This window comes from Ciona intestinalis, chromosome 11 (genome assembly GCF_000224145.3).
Source record: "Ciona intestinalis chromosome 11, KH, whole genome shotgun sequence".
In the NCBI taxonomy this organism is placed as follows: domain Eukaryota; kingdom Metazoa; phylum Chordata; class Ascidiacea; order Phlebobranchia; family Cionidae; genus Ciona; species Ciona intestinalis.
The window spans coordinates 1300302-1314796 of NC_020176.2; the positions used below are offsets into that span (position 1 = coordinate 1300302).

The 14495-nt window shown below is 36.7% G+C and overlaps 4 protein-coding genes across 4 annotated transcripts; 1 reads left to right on the forward strand and 3 right to left on the reverse strand.

The window, feature by feature from the left end:
- Positions 1-136: 136 nt before the first annotated feature.
- Positions 137-4085, reverse strand: LOC100177764 (the record flags this gene model as incomplete). The annotated part of the gene is given in 10 exon segments (XM_018814130.2): positions 137-330; positions 586-714; positions 930-1106; positions 1246-1382; positions 1676-1803; positions 2077-2267; positions 2593-2769; positions 2977-3214; positions 3491-3641; positions 3959-4085. Coding segments are annotated over 10 exon segments (1577 nt in total), but the record flags the coding sequence as incomplete, so codon positions are not given.
- Positions 4086-6206: 2121 nt separating this feature from the next.
- LOC100184834 (cilia- and flagella-associated protein 100-like) lies at positions 6207-11474 on the reverse strand. The gene is made up of 14 exons (XM_002128487.5): positions 11332-11474; positions 11177-11270; positions 10699-10806; positions 10220-10366; positions 9794-9988; positions 9406-9534; positions 9049-9137; positions 8809-8991; positions 8590-8696; positions 8068-8198; positions 7706-7903; positions 7238-7387; positions 6708-6838; positions 6207-6342 (listed from the first exon to the last, which is right to left on the reverse strand). Exons 2-14 carry the CDS (start codon positions 11261-11263, stop codon positions 6255-6257), a joined length of 1743 nt encoding a protein of 580 aa, XP_002128523.1. The 5' UTR covers positions 11264-11270; positions 11332-11474; the 3' UTR covers positions 6207-6254.
- Positions 11475-11490: 16 nt separating this feature from the next.
- Positions 11491-13139, reverse strand: LOC100180118. Its single transcript, XM_002122962.4, has 6 exons — positions 12772-13139; positions 12475-12602; positions 12277-12411; positions 12091-12211; positions 11896-12035; positions 11491-11655 (listed from the first exon to the last, which is right to left on the reverse strand). The coding sequence occupies exons 1-6, from the start codon at positions 12827-12829 to the stop codon at positions 11503-11505; spliced, it is 735 nt and encodes a 244-aa protein (XP_002122998.3). The 5' UTR covers positions 12830-13139; the 3' UTR covers positions 11491-11502.
- Positions 13140-13179: 40 nt separating this feature from the next.
- LOC100187227 (protein C5orf49-like) lies at positions 13180-14483 on the forward strand. The gene is made up of 3 exons (XM_002128442.4): positions 13180-13437; positions 13644-13760; positions 13943-14483. The coding sequence occupies exons 1-3, from the start codon at positions 13288-13290 to the stop codon at positions 14117-14119; spliced, it is 444 nt and encodes a 147-aa protein (XP_002128478.1). The 5' UTR covers positions 13180-13287; the 3' UTR covers positions 14120-14483.
- Positions 14484-14495: the final 12 nt, after the last annotated feature.

Consider the following 14495-nt stretch of genomic DNA (forward strand, 5'->3'; position numbering starts at 1 on the left):
TTTTAAAGTTAACGAAGCAGGAAGCTTTTTATGCATTTTTAAAGTTAACGAAGCAGAAAGAGAATTTCTTGGGTCAACCGAAATTTTTTGTTTACTCATATTTGTGTCTTGTGAAATAAAACCCTTACTTGATGTGGTTTTAATGTCTCCACTCTCATAAGCAGCTTTCACGTGATATTTTCCCGTGAATTGAAACAATGAACCATGAGATGATTGGAACAGTGGAACTCTTTCTTTGTGGAACTCGGAATCATCTTTGCTTCCAGGCTTCCCAAGTGTTACATAACTTCGTGTTGGAGAGTCAATCCCAAGAACGAAAGGTTTCACGATCTGTGATAGTTTTACAAAGATGAGAATGGTAGTAAGCAGTGAAAATCTCGGACTACCAAACAGTGTGTATGCAATGCCATAAACCTCATGCTTTGTGTCCAATTACCATATAGTGTAAATTGGCAGTGGGGTAACTCATACAAACATACAAAGTGGACAAATATCAAAATCTAAATGTAGATATAATGGCATAAAAGAACTTTGAACATTTCAAATTTTATATAATTATAAAGACCTCTATGTTCCCATAGTTACCTGCACATTCCCCTCGGGATCAGTGACGTAAACTGTGAGCAACCCACCACCAGGTGTCAGCCCAGTCTCGATTTTTATCGGAAGTTTTCCAATGTTTTGCACTGTCGCTTCAAATTCGACGATGTCACCCTAAAAGGTAAAAAGCTTAATTAGAAAAAAACAACAAAAATTAAGTTTTGTTTAGTTTTAACAATTTTCCTATTATTGTTATGTTTTTCGAGTAGTTGCTGGGGTATGTACTGACAGGTTATTGTGAAATCTAAGAAAAGTTAAACTTCATAGTATTTAATATTGATAAAAATAATATCAAAAATATTATCAAAAATATCTCATTTTAAACTGACCTTTGCAAATGGTTCCGGTCTAAACTTTATATCAAACCGAACATTCCTTGCTTGGATTTTCCCTGGTGTTTCCCCTTCTTCATCATCATAACCACGGAAATCAGGGATCACAGATTTCGGAGCGCTTTGATATTCGAAAGTTTTTCCGGTTTCTTGGGAATAGGCAGATTTGAAAAGCTGGAAATATAAAAACAACATTGAGATGGAAGGTAAATACTCGTTTACTTTTTAGTATAAAGTTCTGGTAAAGAAACTTTTATATAGTACTTTAAAACTTAATTTTTATCAGGTACACATATGAAAAAAATAGCTTTACCTTATCAGGTTGATGTCTAAGAATCTCAAGTTCACGGTCACTGAAACTGAACTTGAACTTTTTGTAGAAACTACCAGGCTTGTGTTTGGTGTCGTATTTCCATGCGTAGTTCATCCAAGTGAGAGAATCTGGGTTTCCTATAGATAGAATCAGAAAATATGAATTTCTTATCTTTGGTGAAACAAACATCGGGATAATGAAAAACCACGCAACTTTGATCTGAGAGCTTGACTACCCACCATACAGAGTAGTTGGACAATTAGATTCATCTGTTAGTACGTTTTAACTTGGATAATAATTTAAAACATTTATTTTCTGCAAATCTACAAAGTGTACTTGCATTAACTATGCAAGTATTGTTAAATAAAGTCATGACATATTAGGAGAAAATCAACACAAAAACACATTAGATGAAAAATGCAACCCTTACCTTCTTCAAAGGGATGTTTCAGTCCCAAGCAATGTCCGCACTCATGTGTCATGTAGTGAAGAAAGCGACGAGTTGCCGCAGCATTTACTTTATCTTCACCACTCTCCAATCCAGTGAATGAAGTATGTCTAAAATGATGTAGGTAATGTAAAATGTTTGTATACAAACAGTAAAGTTCGATCTGTACAAGGGGACCTTGTTTAACCAGACCACCGCAATAATAAATGCAGCTAAGTGGCATTTGTTGTTTACTTTTTATTAGGTGTCGATTCTCCTGATATTTTGGTCTATAATATTGGGACCCATCACGTTAAAGTCCATTTTTTTGGGACCCAAACTTATTAACAACAATTGACATACTTATAAAACATACTTCCGGTAGTTTGTAATTGTATACACACCCAGTAAAAATCCCAAATCCCCTTTTATTCCCTTCATCAAATGAGAATCCCATGTATCTTGAATCTGGAGGTCGCGTGGCTTGCAGGCACCAGATGTTTTGATCCGAAGATTCGTTTTCTTGGAAGAAATCTTCCATGACAGCGTACATGTCACCTTTGCTCCATGGAGTGTCTTTGGTTGGGTCTTTAACCTTTGAATAAACATGGACTTAAATTTGTTTTAAGAATGATTGTAAAAGAAAGGTCAGAGACCACTAAGAACAATATTTTAATATATTTTTTGTTCGTTAGGTTACATTTATTATTTATATTGTCTTCGTTAGGTTGTTCATTAACAATAACATTTAAAACGTAGCCACAAAAAAAACGACCATTGTACTGGTTTAAGCTGTTTAAGACTGATGTAACCATCATGCCGTATTGCCGTGCATCATATCATTGGCAACAGTATATCTTAAAGACTAACCCTAACCCACAAAATATTACGGTATCCACTAATGATGATGATCAACTTACCTCTTGGCTATCATCAGGATTGTAATGAAGTTTAAGCCCAGCATCCTCAAACACGGAGAACAAATCCAACTTCCGATCTTTCATCTTGCCATACACACCCTTGTACTTTCGTAGTTCAATTACCGGCCAATAAACTTTTTCCACGTAATCAATATCAAGGTGAATGTCGCGGAAATGCTGTGAAATATAATGCGTCTACACTGTTAGTTTCTTTTATAATCTAATACACTGTTTGCTACTTATTCTTGTGGCGGATCGGGGAATATTATAATAAAGTCCATAGGTATGCAGTGTTTGGTACTTGAGCTACACTATATTGTTTGTTCCTTGTTTTAAATCCGCGTTTTAAAGATATGTCACAAACACCAACCAAGCATTCCTTACGTCAGAGGCTTTCGTGACATTGTTGAAGACCTTTTGTTTCCCTTCAATTGTCACTGTAACGTCACAAACCCAACTTCCACCGGAGCGATTGAAAGCAATGGTGACGTCACCGCTGCGTCTCCCTGCGTCACTAAGTATGACGTTAATGCTCGCTTTCACCGATGCGGTGTTTCCTGATGACGTCTTCTCCACGCTTTCCTTGACACAGCGGAAAAATGCTGACGAAGCATCTTCTGGCCTGAATGAATCGGAACGACGTTGAAACGATAAAGTTGTTCTCCGTGATGGTATATTTATAAATAATCTAGTAATATATATAATAATATAAATAACTTGGTATAAACTGTTTGGTCTCTTTGATTACGTAGCGTAGATTAGGAATAAATTCAAATGGTGAAAAACAGGATATAGCTACAAAACGGCGGTCGTTAAAAAGGTCCGACAGATAAATACATATTTACAATTGAAAAGTAAAAAGCGCGCAGTTTGGCAACCAGGATTGTGTTAAGCTTACCATAAACTTTTATCGGTGTTGGTAACTGTTCCACTGATAAAATTTAAGCCTTTACGGAATCTCCCGGTCTTATCCACGTCTACCTTGAGCTCTAGCGCCCCTTTCCGGTTGGATATCTCGTACATTCCGCTAATCGCGGCGGAAAAGTCAACTGCGTCATAATAGCTTAATTATTTTTACGTCTCAACAGTTGCCTCTATCGTGTCTATATTAGTACATTGAACCACTCGGTTAAGCTCAACATTTAAGGAGGCGGAAAACCGGTGAAAACCAGAATGTTTGAAACCCACGCAGATCACGATAGTTCGCGCTACCTAAAAAAACACGTGACATCCATTGTTATATTTTCAGTAATAACAGAAGCACTGTGACGTCACAAACACAGAGGATAATTTCCCATTGAGCTTTGTCACCACAACAAGCCACTTAATGACATAACAAACAAACTATAAACATGACGTCACTCACCATTATCATCTGGGTCATATGGGGAAGTCCCAGGGTAGAGAGTGTCGTCATACATGTCCAAACAACCTATTTAACGTTCTAAAACAACATAGAAATTGATAATACTTGAGAATTGAGGTATTCACCGTAGTTTATTTCTTAGTCGTCCTACTCGTTTTGCTGTAATACGATGCCCACAATTAATGGTAAGCGTTACTATTACGTCACAATACGATCTCGAATTTAATCCCGCAATGCTTTAAAAGTGGTGTAGCGTGTTTTAAAGTCTGTCGATTTGCTTCTAATTTCCTTCTCTTTGTTGTTTTAAACAATCTAACCTCCTTTAGTGTTTTCGAAGAGATTTTTGTTCTGTTGTGCTTTACCTTATACACGTCATAATGATTAACAACCGTAAACAAACATTATGAATCCTGCAACATTTTCCAGCTTTCTAACTGATAATCATTACAATAATTAGTTCTATACCGTAACACACTAACAGTATACCCGTTAAACAACGATTATTAATATTGGAAAACATAACCCACAGCTGTTGGTATATTAACTCAATATAGATATCTAGCATTCCGCAAGTGACTACAGACTTCTACACATCGCTCTGGTAAGCTCAGTGGACATGATACGCTCGACTGACTGGATACGCACAAACTACTCACTGTGATAAGTTTACGGGCAATTTCCACCGGTATGTACTGCAAACCGACCGTGTATTGTAGCTTTGTTATTACAACTTGCTCTATCGCTCTGCCTAGTCTCTATAGGTTGCTTGGCATCGAGCGCACGTACGCGGCCACATTTAATATACACTGAGCTACTACTGCATACACTGCACTCTGGATTTTGTTTGCAATATCCCACTATAGTGGTGTTTGTTTCCTGTCCATGGCCGGCTCTCTTACAGCTAAATAGGCGGAGCTGCGGCCGCCTTCAATCACCGCCCACACATTCGTGCGCCCTTAACGCTCGCGCGCCCTAGGCGAGTCAGAGTGTGCAATAAAGCGCGAAGTCACGTGGTAAAACCCGGAATTAGACTCGACCTGCGAGCTCCGGTAATTACATGGTGCAGGGGATTTGTGACGTCACATGAACCGAATGCTCTGATGTAAGTCGAATAATATTTTTTGTTTTTAAGGCAATATACTGCTGGTTAATAATACAGTCCTAACAACAGGAATTTAATATTAAAAACTTTATATTTTGATCTTATGCTCCCTGTCACATTACCACTGGGTTGGTATTCTATGCCTCACATTATACTGTGTAAACTTGAATGAAGGTGTTCATTATCTTCCATGGAGGGCGAATATATTTGTATGCGCTTCATTGAATACCGTAGGCCGTACCTCTATATTTAACATAACAGCTCTTTGTTGTTGGCTGCCATAGACCCATGCCTCTTTAAGGTTTCATAAGTTTATTCACGGCTATACTCTGCAAGGACAGGATAAAACTATATCCTAATTTCGATGTTTGTACAAAGTTGAGTGGTTAAACAGATAAAGTATAAAACAGATAACCGGCGTTTGTTAATGACTAATTATGACTGCATCTTTGAACTGTCCGATTAGAAATTGTATTGTTACAAGAGAATTTGCAAACACATAACATATACCTGATTTCATTTAAAAAATAATATTTACATACCTACATGGCACTGGGAAAATTTACTTTAGGCAAGATTTAATTAAAGGACGCTACATTAAATTTTAAATTTTATTCCAGCATTCCACATTTGCGACCTTGCGCGACCTTTTTACAAGCAGACAATTCAAATAAACTAGAATTTGATGGCTGAATCAACTCATGATGTCACAATCATTGTTCTCGCCGTAAATGCCAACGGAAAGTGTATACGTCCTTTTTATGCTTTATATAATTGTTAGTTAAATGTTCAACAACATATTGCATCGGAGTAACTCCACATGTATTAATTACGCCGGAGCGTTGAAGCATAACATATTATCATGCTGGTTGGCATTTAGGTGACCTAATACATCAACACCGGGCTTTTCAAGCCATAGTTAGTAGAATACACCAAAGAAACACGAATCCGCATTTTCGTATACATTGTGCCGGTGCAACGAAGTTGGTTGGTATATCCCCCGCTCACGTTTGTTACGTCTATATACTATAGCGATTGTTTGTTCATGGACCGTGAAGTCACCACAGCGACAAACGTTTGTTACATCACAAAAGAAAAGCGAAACGCCACTTTTTAAACACAAAGCGTAACAATTGTGATCGTAAATCAAAACGGTAGATCTAGTTTTAATAAATTTAAGTTTGCATTCCAAATTCAATGATGCTCGAAGAATAAAGAGCTGTCTGTCGTCACAATAGCGTCGTTTGCCGCCTTCATAACTCGGTTTCTGATTGGTTCAGACCTGTAGGAAGTTTATTGTTAACAAACAATTTATGTTTATATTCTTTCTTTTGTGGCAACAATCCCGGTATGTTTTTCAGCGGATTCTCGAGATTGTTAATAACAATACGAGTATAGTAGACTTAATGGTATAGCGATTTAGAGGAACCTCTGCTATTTGTTTTAGAGGCCTGCTTCTACAAACTGTTAAATAAAATATCCTTAATTAAAATAAAACTAATATAAGTTATTTGGTTGATGGAGACGAGGTCAATGTGTTGTCTAATATCAAAATATACGACACACATCGTCATCAATACGACACAAGTGTTTTATCTATGATTGTGACGTATAATAACAATTTATATACTCCATACTGCCACCTACCGGAACACTAATCTTCTTCCAACTCTCTTGAAAGATATCGCGTTTGCTCTCTCCTGGGCTTTCTTTGCTCTCTCCTCTTGTCGGTGTTTCTGAACCATCATCTTTTCCTCGCGAAGTTGAAGACGTCGCTCCTGTAAGTAAGAATGAATGTAAAGGCTTTGTTTTGTTGTTTACATGTTTTAATAGTAGAAGATGAATAAGAAATATGTTATTTACATCTTCTTTTCATAGCTGCTACATTCTGATATACATATATATCGTCCGAACACCTAAACCTATTATATTTATAAACAAATTTGAGGCTTGGTTTGGTCAAGTTTTAGTGGTTGATTTAACTATGCCATTCCCGTGCCCATGATCAGACACCATTTTGATTGGTTTGGTCATTTAACTTCGTATGACCAGGATTTAAGGGAACTATCTTGGATATTCTTGAACAGTCATATTTTCGAAGCTATTTTAGTGTGTTTAGTAATTAGGTAGTGTTTAATGCAGTCAGGGTCAATAAAGTCACAATACTTTGGTAATACCTTGTCCTTAATTTTCTGTATTTCCTTGACTGCATTCTCAGGAAGATTCTCCACCTCTTCTAGAAGTTGTTCAACTTTGTTTTCAATGTTGGTCAACATCATCAAACCATCAATGTTTAACATCAGCTTTCCAACAACGTTGTAATAAACCTGGAGGTCATGGATTAAAGCGATGTAGTGTTTAATGCTACATCATCTCAAATATAAAAATGCGACTTTATAAAATAATTTTAACGATTAAAGCGCCGTAAGTTATATTAAATGTTCGTTTTATTAACCCGCCCTTTGCAACAAATGTTCCCGAATAGAAATACCAATGGTTCAAAAAAAATACTTAAAATATCTATCGTCTCGGATCGTGTGGAATAGCGCTCGGTACAAATATATCAATCGGAACGAATATATCAATATCACGGAACGGACTTGCAATATCAAAACATATTCCTTTGAAATCCAGCAAAGATATACCTTTTCAACTTTAGCGTTCAGTTCTGCAAGTGCTTCATCTCCATTCTCTTCCGATCCTCCGTCAAGTATCTGACACATCATCTTCAACTGATCCGACCTCTCCTCCACAGAGACAATATACTTCCGCATCTTTTCAACTTGATCCCGAAGTATTGAGGTCTCTTTTTCCAATTTTGCAGCGGCTTCAGCACAAACTTCCTGAAAAACAAACGTTTTGTCTTAATGGTGGGGGGGGAGTGTATACGTTATGACAAGAAATCTTGCATATGCCTGGTATAAGGTGACAACTAACTGGACTACGATCAAAACATCAACTGTGTCTGTAACCCCTGTTATAACTTGACAATATGCATGGGGTTCACCTTCATTTCGTCAAACGCTTCCTCTGAATGTTGGAAATGGTAAATTAACTTTAGATTCTCTTCTTCCAGACCCCTCATGATCGCGAGAAGACGACTCTGATTATCCATGATATGGAGAATACTTGATGTTTCTGGAAGGAATGAGATAATATAAGACAACCACATACACTGTCGCCTCACATTCCAAATGCAATAATTAATTTGCTTTTGAAGGAACAGTGTTTAATCTCATAAGAAATGAAGTAAGTATCTCGTAAATAATGTTGTTTTTATCATTCTGCTCCTGTTTTGACCGGGTATAAAACTATACTTGAAGCTGCTAAACTGGTATAAACGTAGATGTTTAACCAACGTTTCCACTGTAATTTGAAGGGTGTGATATATACTAGGCTAATGACTGGTGGACATTCCAAGAAAATATGTTTGTTTAATTTTCACCACATGTTTAACGGTTTAATGTATGTTTCTGCAACATTCATTCATGTTAGAGTCAAGAATAAGTGTTAACAGTTTCGTGACAACCTTTTTCTGATTGCTTGCTTTCGTCCCATTCTTCTGGATAATTCATTTTTGAAAAGGCTAACCGTGATGAAGTTCTTGTTGGTGGTCGTGGGGATGAGATCTTCTTTCTGAGGATAAATGACGTCGTACGTTCAAATCAACTAATAGGTGCTGTCACGCGCGCGGTTGATTTGAAAAGTGACGTCATTAAAATATAGCAAAACGTCACCAGTGCCTCACCTCTGCATGAAATCATTTCTTGACACGCCTTTCCCTCTCGAACTCACTTTCGCCCTCCTCCTGATTCTCTCCTCCTTCCTCATTCTATCTTTCTTTCTCTTTTCCTCCCACTCATCGCTGGTGAGGTACTCACCATTCTTGGAATTTAAATTATCGTTGACTTGAAGCAAGAAGGATTTGTAACTGAAACAAGACGCATTGTTACGTGACAACGTTGCCTATAACAGAAGACGTCATCACCTTAAATAATCCGTTAGTGTTTCGTCTTTTTTTGAAATATCTCCCTTCAGGGCACTTAGCTTCGCTTGCATTCGACGCAACTCGGCAATCTATACGTTAAAAGAATATTTCATGGATTTACGGACAGGAAACAATGTAGTAAGTAACGCGATCAGGCGGTAACTGCCGACTAATACACCTCATGGTCGGAGTCCAGTAATAACAGGAATGTATGCTTATACACCTCTTCTTAAACAGATTCCCGCCTGGTGTATATGTCTACTTTATGCTCATTACGAAGTTATAACGTGTGGGTCCCTTTATATATATAAAAAAACACAGTTTAATGTTTAACAACTACTGTTGACATGCGCATACTTTTTCAATTTTGAGTCTCGTTTCTTTTTCGGTTCGTTTCATTGCCTCCACCGCTGCCTCATCAGTTGCTTTCAAGAATTCATCGAATAATATCGCATCCTCGTGTAAACGCTGTGCTCTCCTGCGCAACTGGTGGAATAAGAAGTCATGTTCAATATTAACGTGGTACAGCTTTTCACCATAGATTCATGCACATCAACTTTTATATGAGACATATTTAAATACAATATAGTTCTTTTACAGTTAACTATACATGGTGATGTTCCAAACCTAAGTTTTAAGTCCTCTTCACTGAGTTCTGATTAAATGTTTCCACATTACAACTTGCCGCGAAGTTTTTAGTAGAATTACGGTTATATTAATCATAAAACAGCAGACAACCAATAACCTTCTCGTCGGCGGCGACTGCTTTATATTTAAAGTTCGCTATTTCATCGCGCTTCGTTTTGATTGCAAAGTTGACCAAAAACATTTCTCTTTTCCTTTGTATCAACTCATGAGTGAACTCTTTCTCCACTGGGCGCACGCGACACTTTTGGGACGCCATTGAAACTTCTTCTTTTAAGTCATTCGGTTTTTGTTTCTGTAAAAAATGCAGCTTTAAATAAATTTTGTTGTACCGGTAGGCTAAAACTATTCTAATCTGTGTCACACGGTATACTATATATAGGGAAAGCTCGTTTCTGTAAAATTCTAAACAACCATTTTACTTCGTGACGCAAATTCTTATAGCAAATGTAAAAGCTGAGATTGACAAGCCGTAACAGAAATCTAGGATCCAGCATTCCCTACTTCAATAAGCTTCTTTACAAACCTTCGTTTCTTCTTCGCCCATTTTCCTAAACATTTCCCGCATCGCTGGCAGAGTGGTTCCCGTGTATCTTGATCTGAACGTGTGTTTTTGATAAAAGCGTTTGTTACGTTCCATTCTCCGCAAGTCTGCCTCTCGTTGCAGCTCATTCTAGAATATAAAATACTTGATCATAAGAAAATCAAATTCGGTATTTATAGCGGGGATAAGCAGACATTATACTTTTGCTTTAAATAATTATTTAAGTCTCAGTTGGTGTGAGCTTGAGTGACTGAAACATATAGTTGTCACTTTATTCCACAGTAGTTACAGTAGTTTTGTTGAACTTGGTCATATAATAAGAAACTTTGTGGCTTCGACTTATATGTCACAACGAGGAAATACCAAAAACATATAGTTTGGGATCTTTCCTTCATCAATTTTCTTCAGTTTTTTTATATACATGATTGCATCTCCTATACAAAACCAATCACCCACCGCACCTGACACAAATCAATCCAATGAATATTCCCGGGAATTTTAAAAGGGTTTTTCTTCCAAACATTGGGAAGGGCGTTTCCCGTTCGATCGATTGGAGGTAGACGAAGTTCCTGGGAAAAAGGAAACTCTACTTAAAGAGAACATGTAGCCGTATAGGTTGTTTACACACAAACTGTATACTGATTAAACTGACGGCCATTTGCAAATATTTAAAATAAATACCGATGTACACCCACCATCTTGTTACCGAATCGAACTGCTCTGTTCTGCTTCTGTTAGCAGTTAATATTTTGCGACTTAATATAGTTAGTGCATTAGACAGCATGCGTCTTAATAAACACACGATTCGTAAAGGGTTTGGCAATGTACCAGCCTGTATTTTAAAAATATAGAACAAATAAACACCTGTAGTTAATGTTTCTAAAAAATCATTTTATTTCAAAAATAAATAACGTCACAGATGCGTAAAGTTAAACTCACTCGTTTTGGTTTCGTCATGCCTTCGTCACCTTGACCGGTATTTTGTGATGACGTCATTAGATTCGGTAACTTATAAGAAGGCCCCATTTTGATTCTAAAAAACGTAACTATTAGATTTACTACGTTTATAAAAGAAATATAGATTTATAACTTACCGTTAAAAGGGGGGACAAAAACTAAAATTACTCCAAATTAATGTGGTTTACCCCCATTTCATTCATTTTTCAAGCCAATTATGACGTAATAATGATTTGTAAATACTGAATAGTATTAAAAGTTTTGTGCTTTAAAAGTAACAGGCCAATACATTACAACATTTTAATATTTTATTTTATAATTAAAATATTGTGATCACTGCCGCCAGATGGCGCTCGTGGTATAATTCTTTCGGAGAGAAACGTGGATGTTTCTTTTTCATTTTCTTCGAATTCGATTTTTTTAAACATTGAAAAAATATCTTCTCGGCGTCGAATGCGTTCCTAGGAAATAAAGCTGTGACGTTATAATGATTGAATGAAACTTATTTAACCTCGCAGGCCAGGGCAACAAGAATGTTATAAACGTTATAACTACGTATGTAACTCTTTTTTTACTTTTAATGTATGGCTGACAATCTATAAGAAACTACTGGGGAATGAAAAAACTGCCATTACAGCAGTTTTCAAGGGGACACATAGCCCGACAATAGTGGCAACATCGAGACACATTCTACAAGTTACCTTTGTTTCTAGGTCAGGTTTGTTGAAGACAAAAGTTGAGATCGCGGCACCAAATGTACCGATTATAAACATAATAATGCTTATTATCAAACCAACTTGTGACGTCAAAGAAGCGGCGTATATGACAGTGAGAATAAAACCTGGAGATGAAAATGTGATAAATATTGTTTGTGACATCGTAAACGATATTTTTACCAATAATGGAAATCATAGCGAATGTGGCAATCAAAACAACCACTTTGCGGCGTCGTTGAGTCATTAGCTGTTTCAGGACGCTTGGTTTAGGTTTGTTCTGTGGCTCTGGGGCGATCTCAGTCTGTAAAAGCGAGTGTGGATAGTGGGGAAACTATATTTAAAATTTAACTGAGACTTTTAGTTCACCTGACTTCCTGGAATAACCATTGACAATCGCTTTGATAACGTCACAGCTAGACCATCGTTATTATCGAAATTATTTCTTCGGTCAATAGATGGTTTGGCTAAAGCGACCCGAGAATGAAAAGATTTTGTCGTGCTCTACGTTAAATTAATGCGGTTTGTGACGTCATGTGCTGTAGTTTATAAGTGTTAATGGCTCACGTGATTAAAATTATTCCTTGACTCCTGTCCGCCACCTGGCGAACGGAATGGCATGCGTTCATCAAATCGAGTCAAAGCGAGATTCGAAGCACGAAGATGAATTGCTTCAAGGCCATCAGTTGTTCCTCCTGTTATACACGATGCACATTATAATACAGATGAAGAAAGTTAACGCTGTTAGCAGAGTCCGTTTATAAAAAAAATCGCTCGTTACTGGTCGTCCCGAGAAAACATTGGAACGATTTGTACCAATTACATTAAAATGCAAACACAGTAAATAAATGAATTTGAAGATACCAGGAATGTTCAACGACCTCGATGCTTCCATAGAACTTCCGTTTGCTGTTAAGTGCATAATTTTGTTTCTGCTGGAAAATTTAATTAGAAGTTAGATTTTAAATGACGGTGTAGCAAAATTTATGACGTATTACTAGGAATTGTGACGTATTTTTGAAAATACCCCGAATCCTAAACTAAAAATGTTTTCTTTACTTTTAATGTTGCCAAACGATTTTCCCAAACTTACTTAACGGCACCACTGTTCTAGCGTGTGGTCCGTAGTTACGACAAAAGTTAAAAACAATGAAGAAAACGTTTTTTCCGTCTTGTGTGTTACTTTGCGGATAACCTAAGCCAAAACTGATTTTCTTTTGAACAAATCGGTTTAATCATTATCTACTACTGACTGTTTATGCAGATGAAAGGTTTTAGTTTTAATCTCAAATGTACATAAACCGTATATACACGCACATTTTACGATATACAGTTATCTAACAGGAACTTCTCTTAGCTATACAAAGTGATTTTCGTAAAATGGAGATTCCGGTAACCATTGACAACGAGGTTAATGACGTATTTGTCAAAAAAGGGGAACTTCCTTTATCAGCACAAAGTGCTTATTCTGCGATTCCAACAAGTCGCGAGGAAGCCAGACAATTTACCTATTTTAACAACGAAAAGAAGGTTCTAAATAATTTATATCAGAACTACCATAAAAAACTGCGCTATTACTTTTACAATATTGGTATAAAAATGTCACAATTGACATTTCTCTCTATTTTTATTTCGGCACACATGACTATTTGTTACTAGCCACAATTTAAACACAATAAAAACACATTACAACTTTTGAGTCTTACACAACCAATAAATTGTTATGTTTTTGACAGATCACAAGTAATTCAACATATGACCGACTGTTTAAGTGGGGTGATGGTTTCAACAATAAACTTCATCGTTGTGACAGAGAACATGCAAAGAGTAGAGGACTTACAGTTCATGATGAGGTTAATTAAATATGGCGCTAATTAGGAACTTCAATAGCTTAGTTGTAACTGAAATTTTATGACATAATTTCCAAAACTCAACCTTGCGATTTCATGGTAAAAACAATGCAAAAATATAAACAATGAATCTCAACAAACAGTCAAACACCCTTTACATCACTATGCTAATTATGACATCACAGGAGTTCAACAAACCTCGTCCCGCATTGACGTCAACAGATTACGGACACAAACTTCATCTTCATGTTGACCATCCAGATCGCAAACATGTTCGAATCATCAAAACAAAAGAATTTCTCTCCAACAATGGAATTACTTTCTCTGTGGAGCAAGGTTATGGAAAGGTCACCCCAGCATGAATGGGAGAATCGAAAACAGGGATGAGTGTGGTGCTTTAATGTAATTGTGTTGTGTGGGTTTACTGTTAATCATGTTTTTTCTGTAACAACTGATTTTAAATGTCACTTAAAACTTAATAACAGACTGGTGTTTGCTTATATATATACATAAACACTGTATTTAGCCATTTGTAGCTTGCTGCCTGATCACAATGAACCATATTTTCTGCATATGTTGATTTAGTTTAGTTTCTGCAGGAGGTTAATACCTGTGTTGTTTTGTAACTTAAATAAATATAATAGCTATACTTTTGAATAGTCTGTGTGTATCAGCTATATTCGCCACGGAGTTGAAGCATTGGTGTAAAAATACATTCATACACCATGTTTGTTTGGG

What these genes read in the sequence shown, in the direction of transcription:
- LOC100184834 (XM_002128487.5), bottom strand. Translation starts at nt 11,263, where the DNA reads ATGGGGCCTTCTTATAAGTTACCGAATCTAATGACGTCATCACAAAAT. An exon ending in CGAGACTCAAAATTGAAAAA is followed by an intron (nt 9,138 to 9,405) that starts GTATGCGCATGT and finishes TTTAACGTATAG; the next exon opens with ATTGCCGAGTTGCGTCGAAT. An exon ending in AGAAATGATTTCATGCAGAG is followed by an intron (nt 8,697 to 8,808) that starts GTGAGGCACTGG and finishes ATTTATCCTCAG; the next exon opens with AAAGAAGATCTCATCCCCAC.
- LOC100180118 (XM_002122962.4), bottom strand. Translation starts at nt 12,829, where the DNA reads ATGCACTTAACAGCAAACGGAAGTTCTATGGAAGCATCGAGGTCGTTG. An exon ending in TGGTTATTCCAGGAAGTCAG is followed by an intron (nt 12,212 to 12,276) that starts GTGAACTAAAAG and finishes TCGCTTTTACAG; the next exon opens with ACTGAGATCGCCCCAGAGCC. An exon ending in CGCTATGATTTCCATTATTG is followed by an intron (nt 12,036 to 12,090) that starts GTAAAAATATCG and finishes TTTCATCTCCAG; the next exon opens with GTTTTATTCTCACTGTCATA.
- LOC100187227 (XM_002128442.4), top strand. Translation starts at nt 13,288, where the DNA reads ATGGAGATTCCGGTAACCATTGACAACGAGGTTAATGACGTATTTGTC. An exon ending in ATTTTAACAACGAAAAGAAG is followed by an intron (nt 13,438 to 13,643) that starts GTTCTAAATAAT and finishes TGTTTTTGACAG; the next exon opens with ATCACAAGTAATTCAACATA. An exon ending in GACTTACAGTTCATGATGAG is followed by an intron (nt 13,761 to 13,942) that starts GTTAATTAAATA and finishes ATGACATCACAG; the next exon opens with GAGTTCAACAAACCTCGTCC.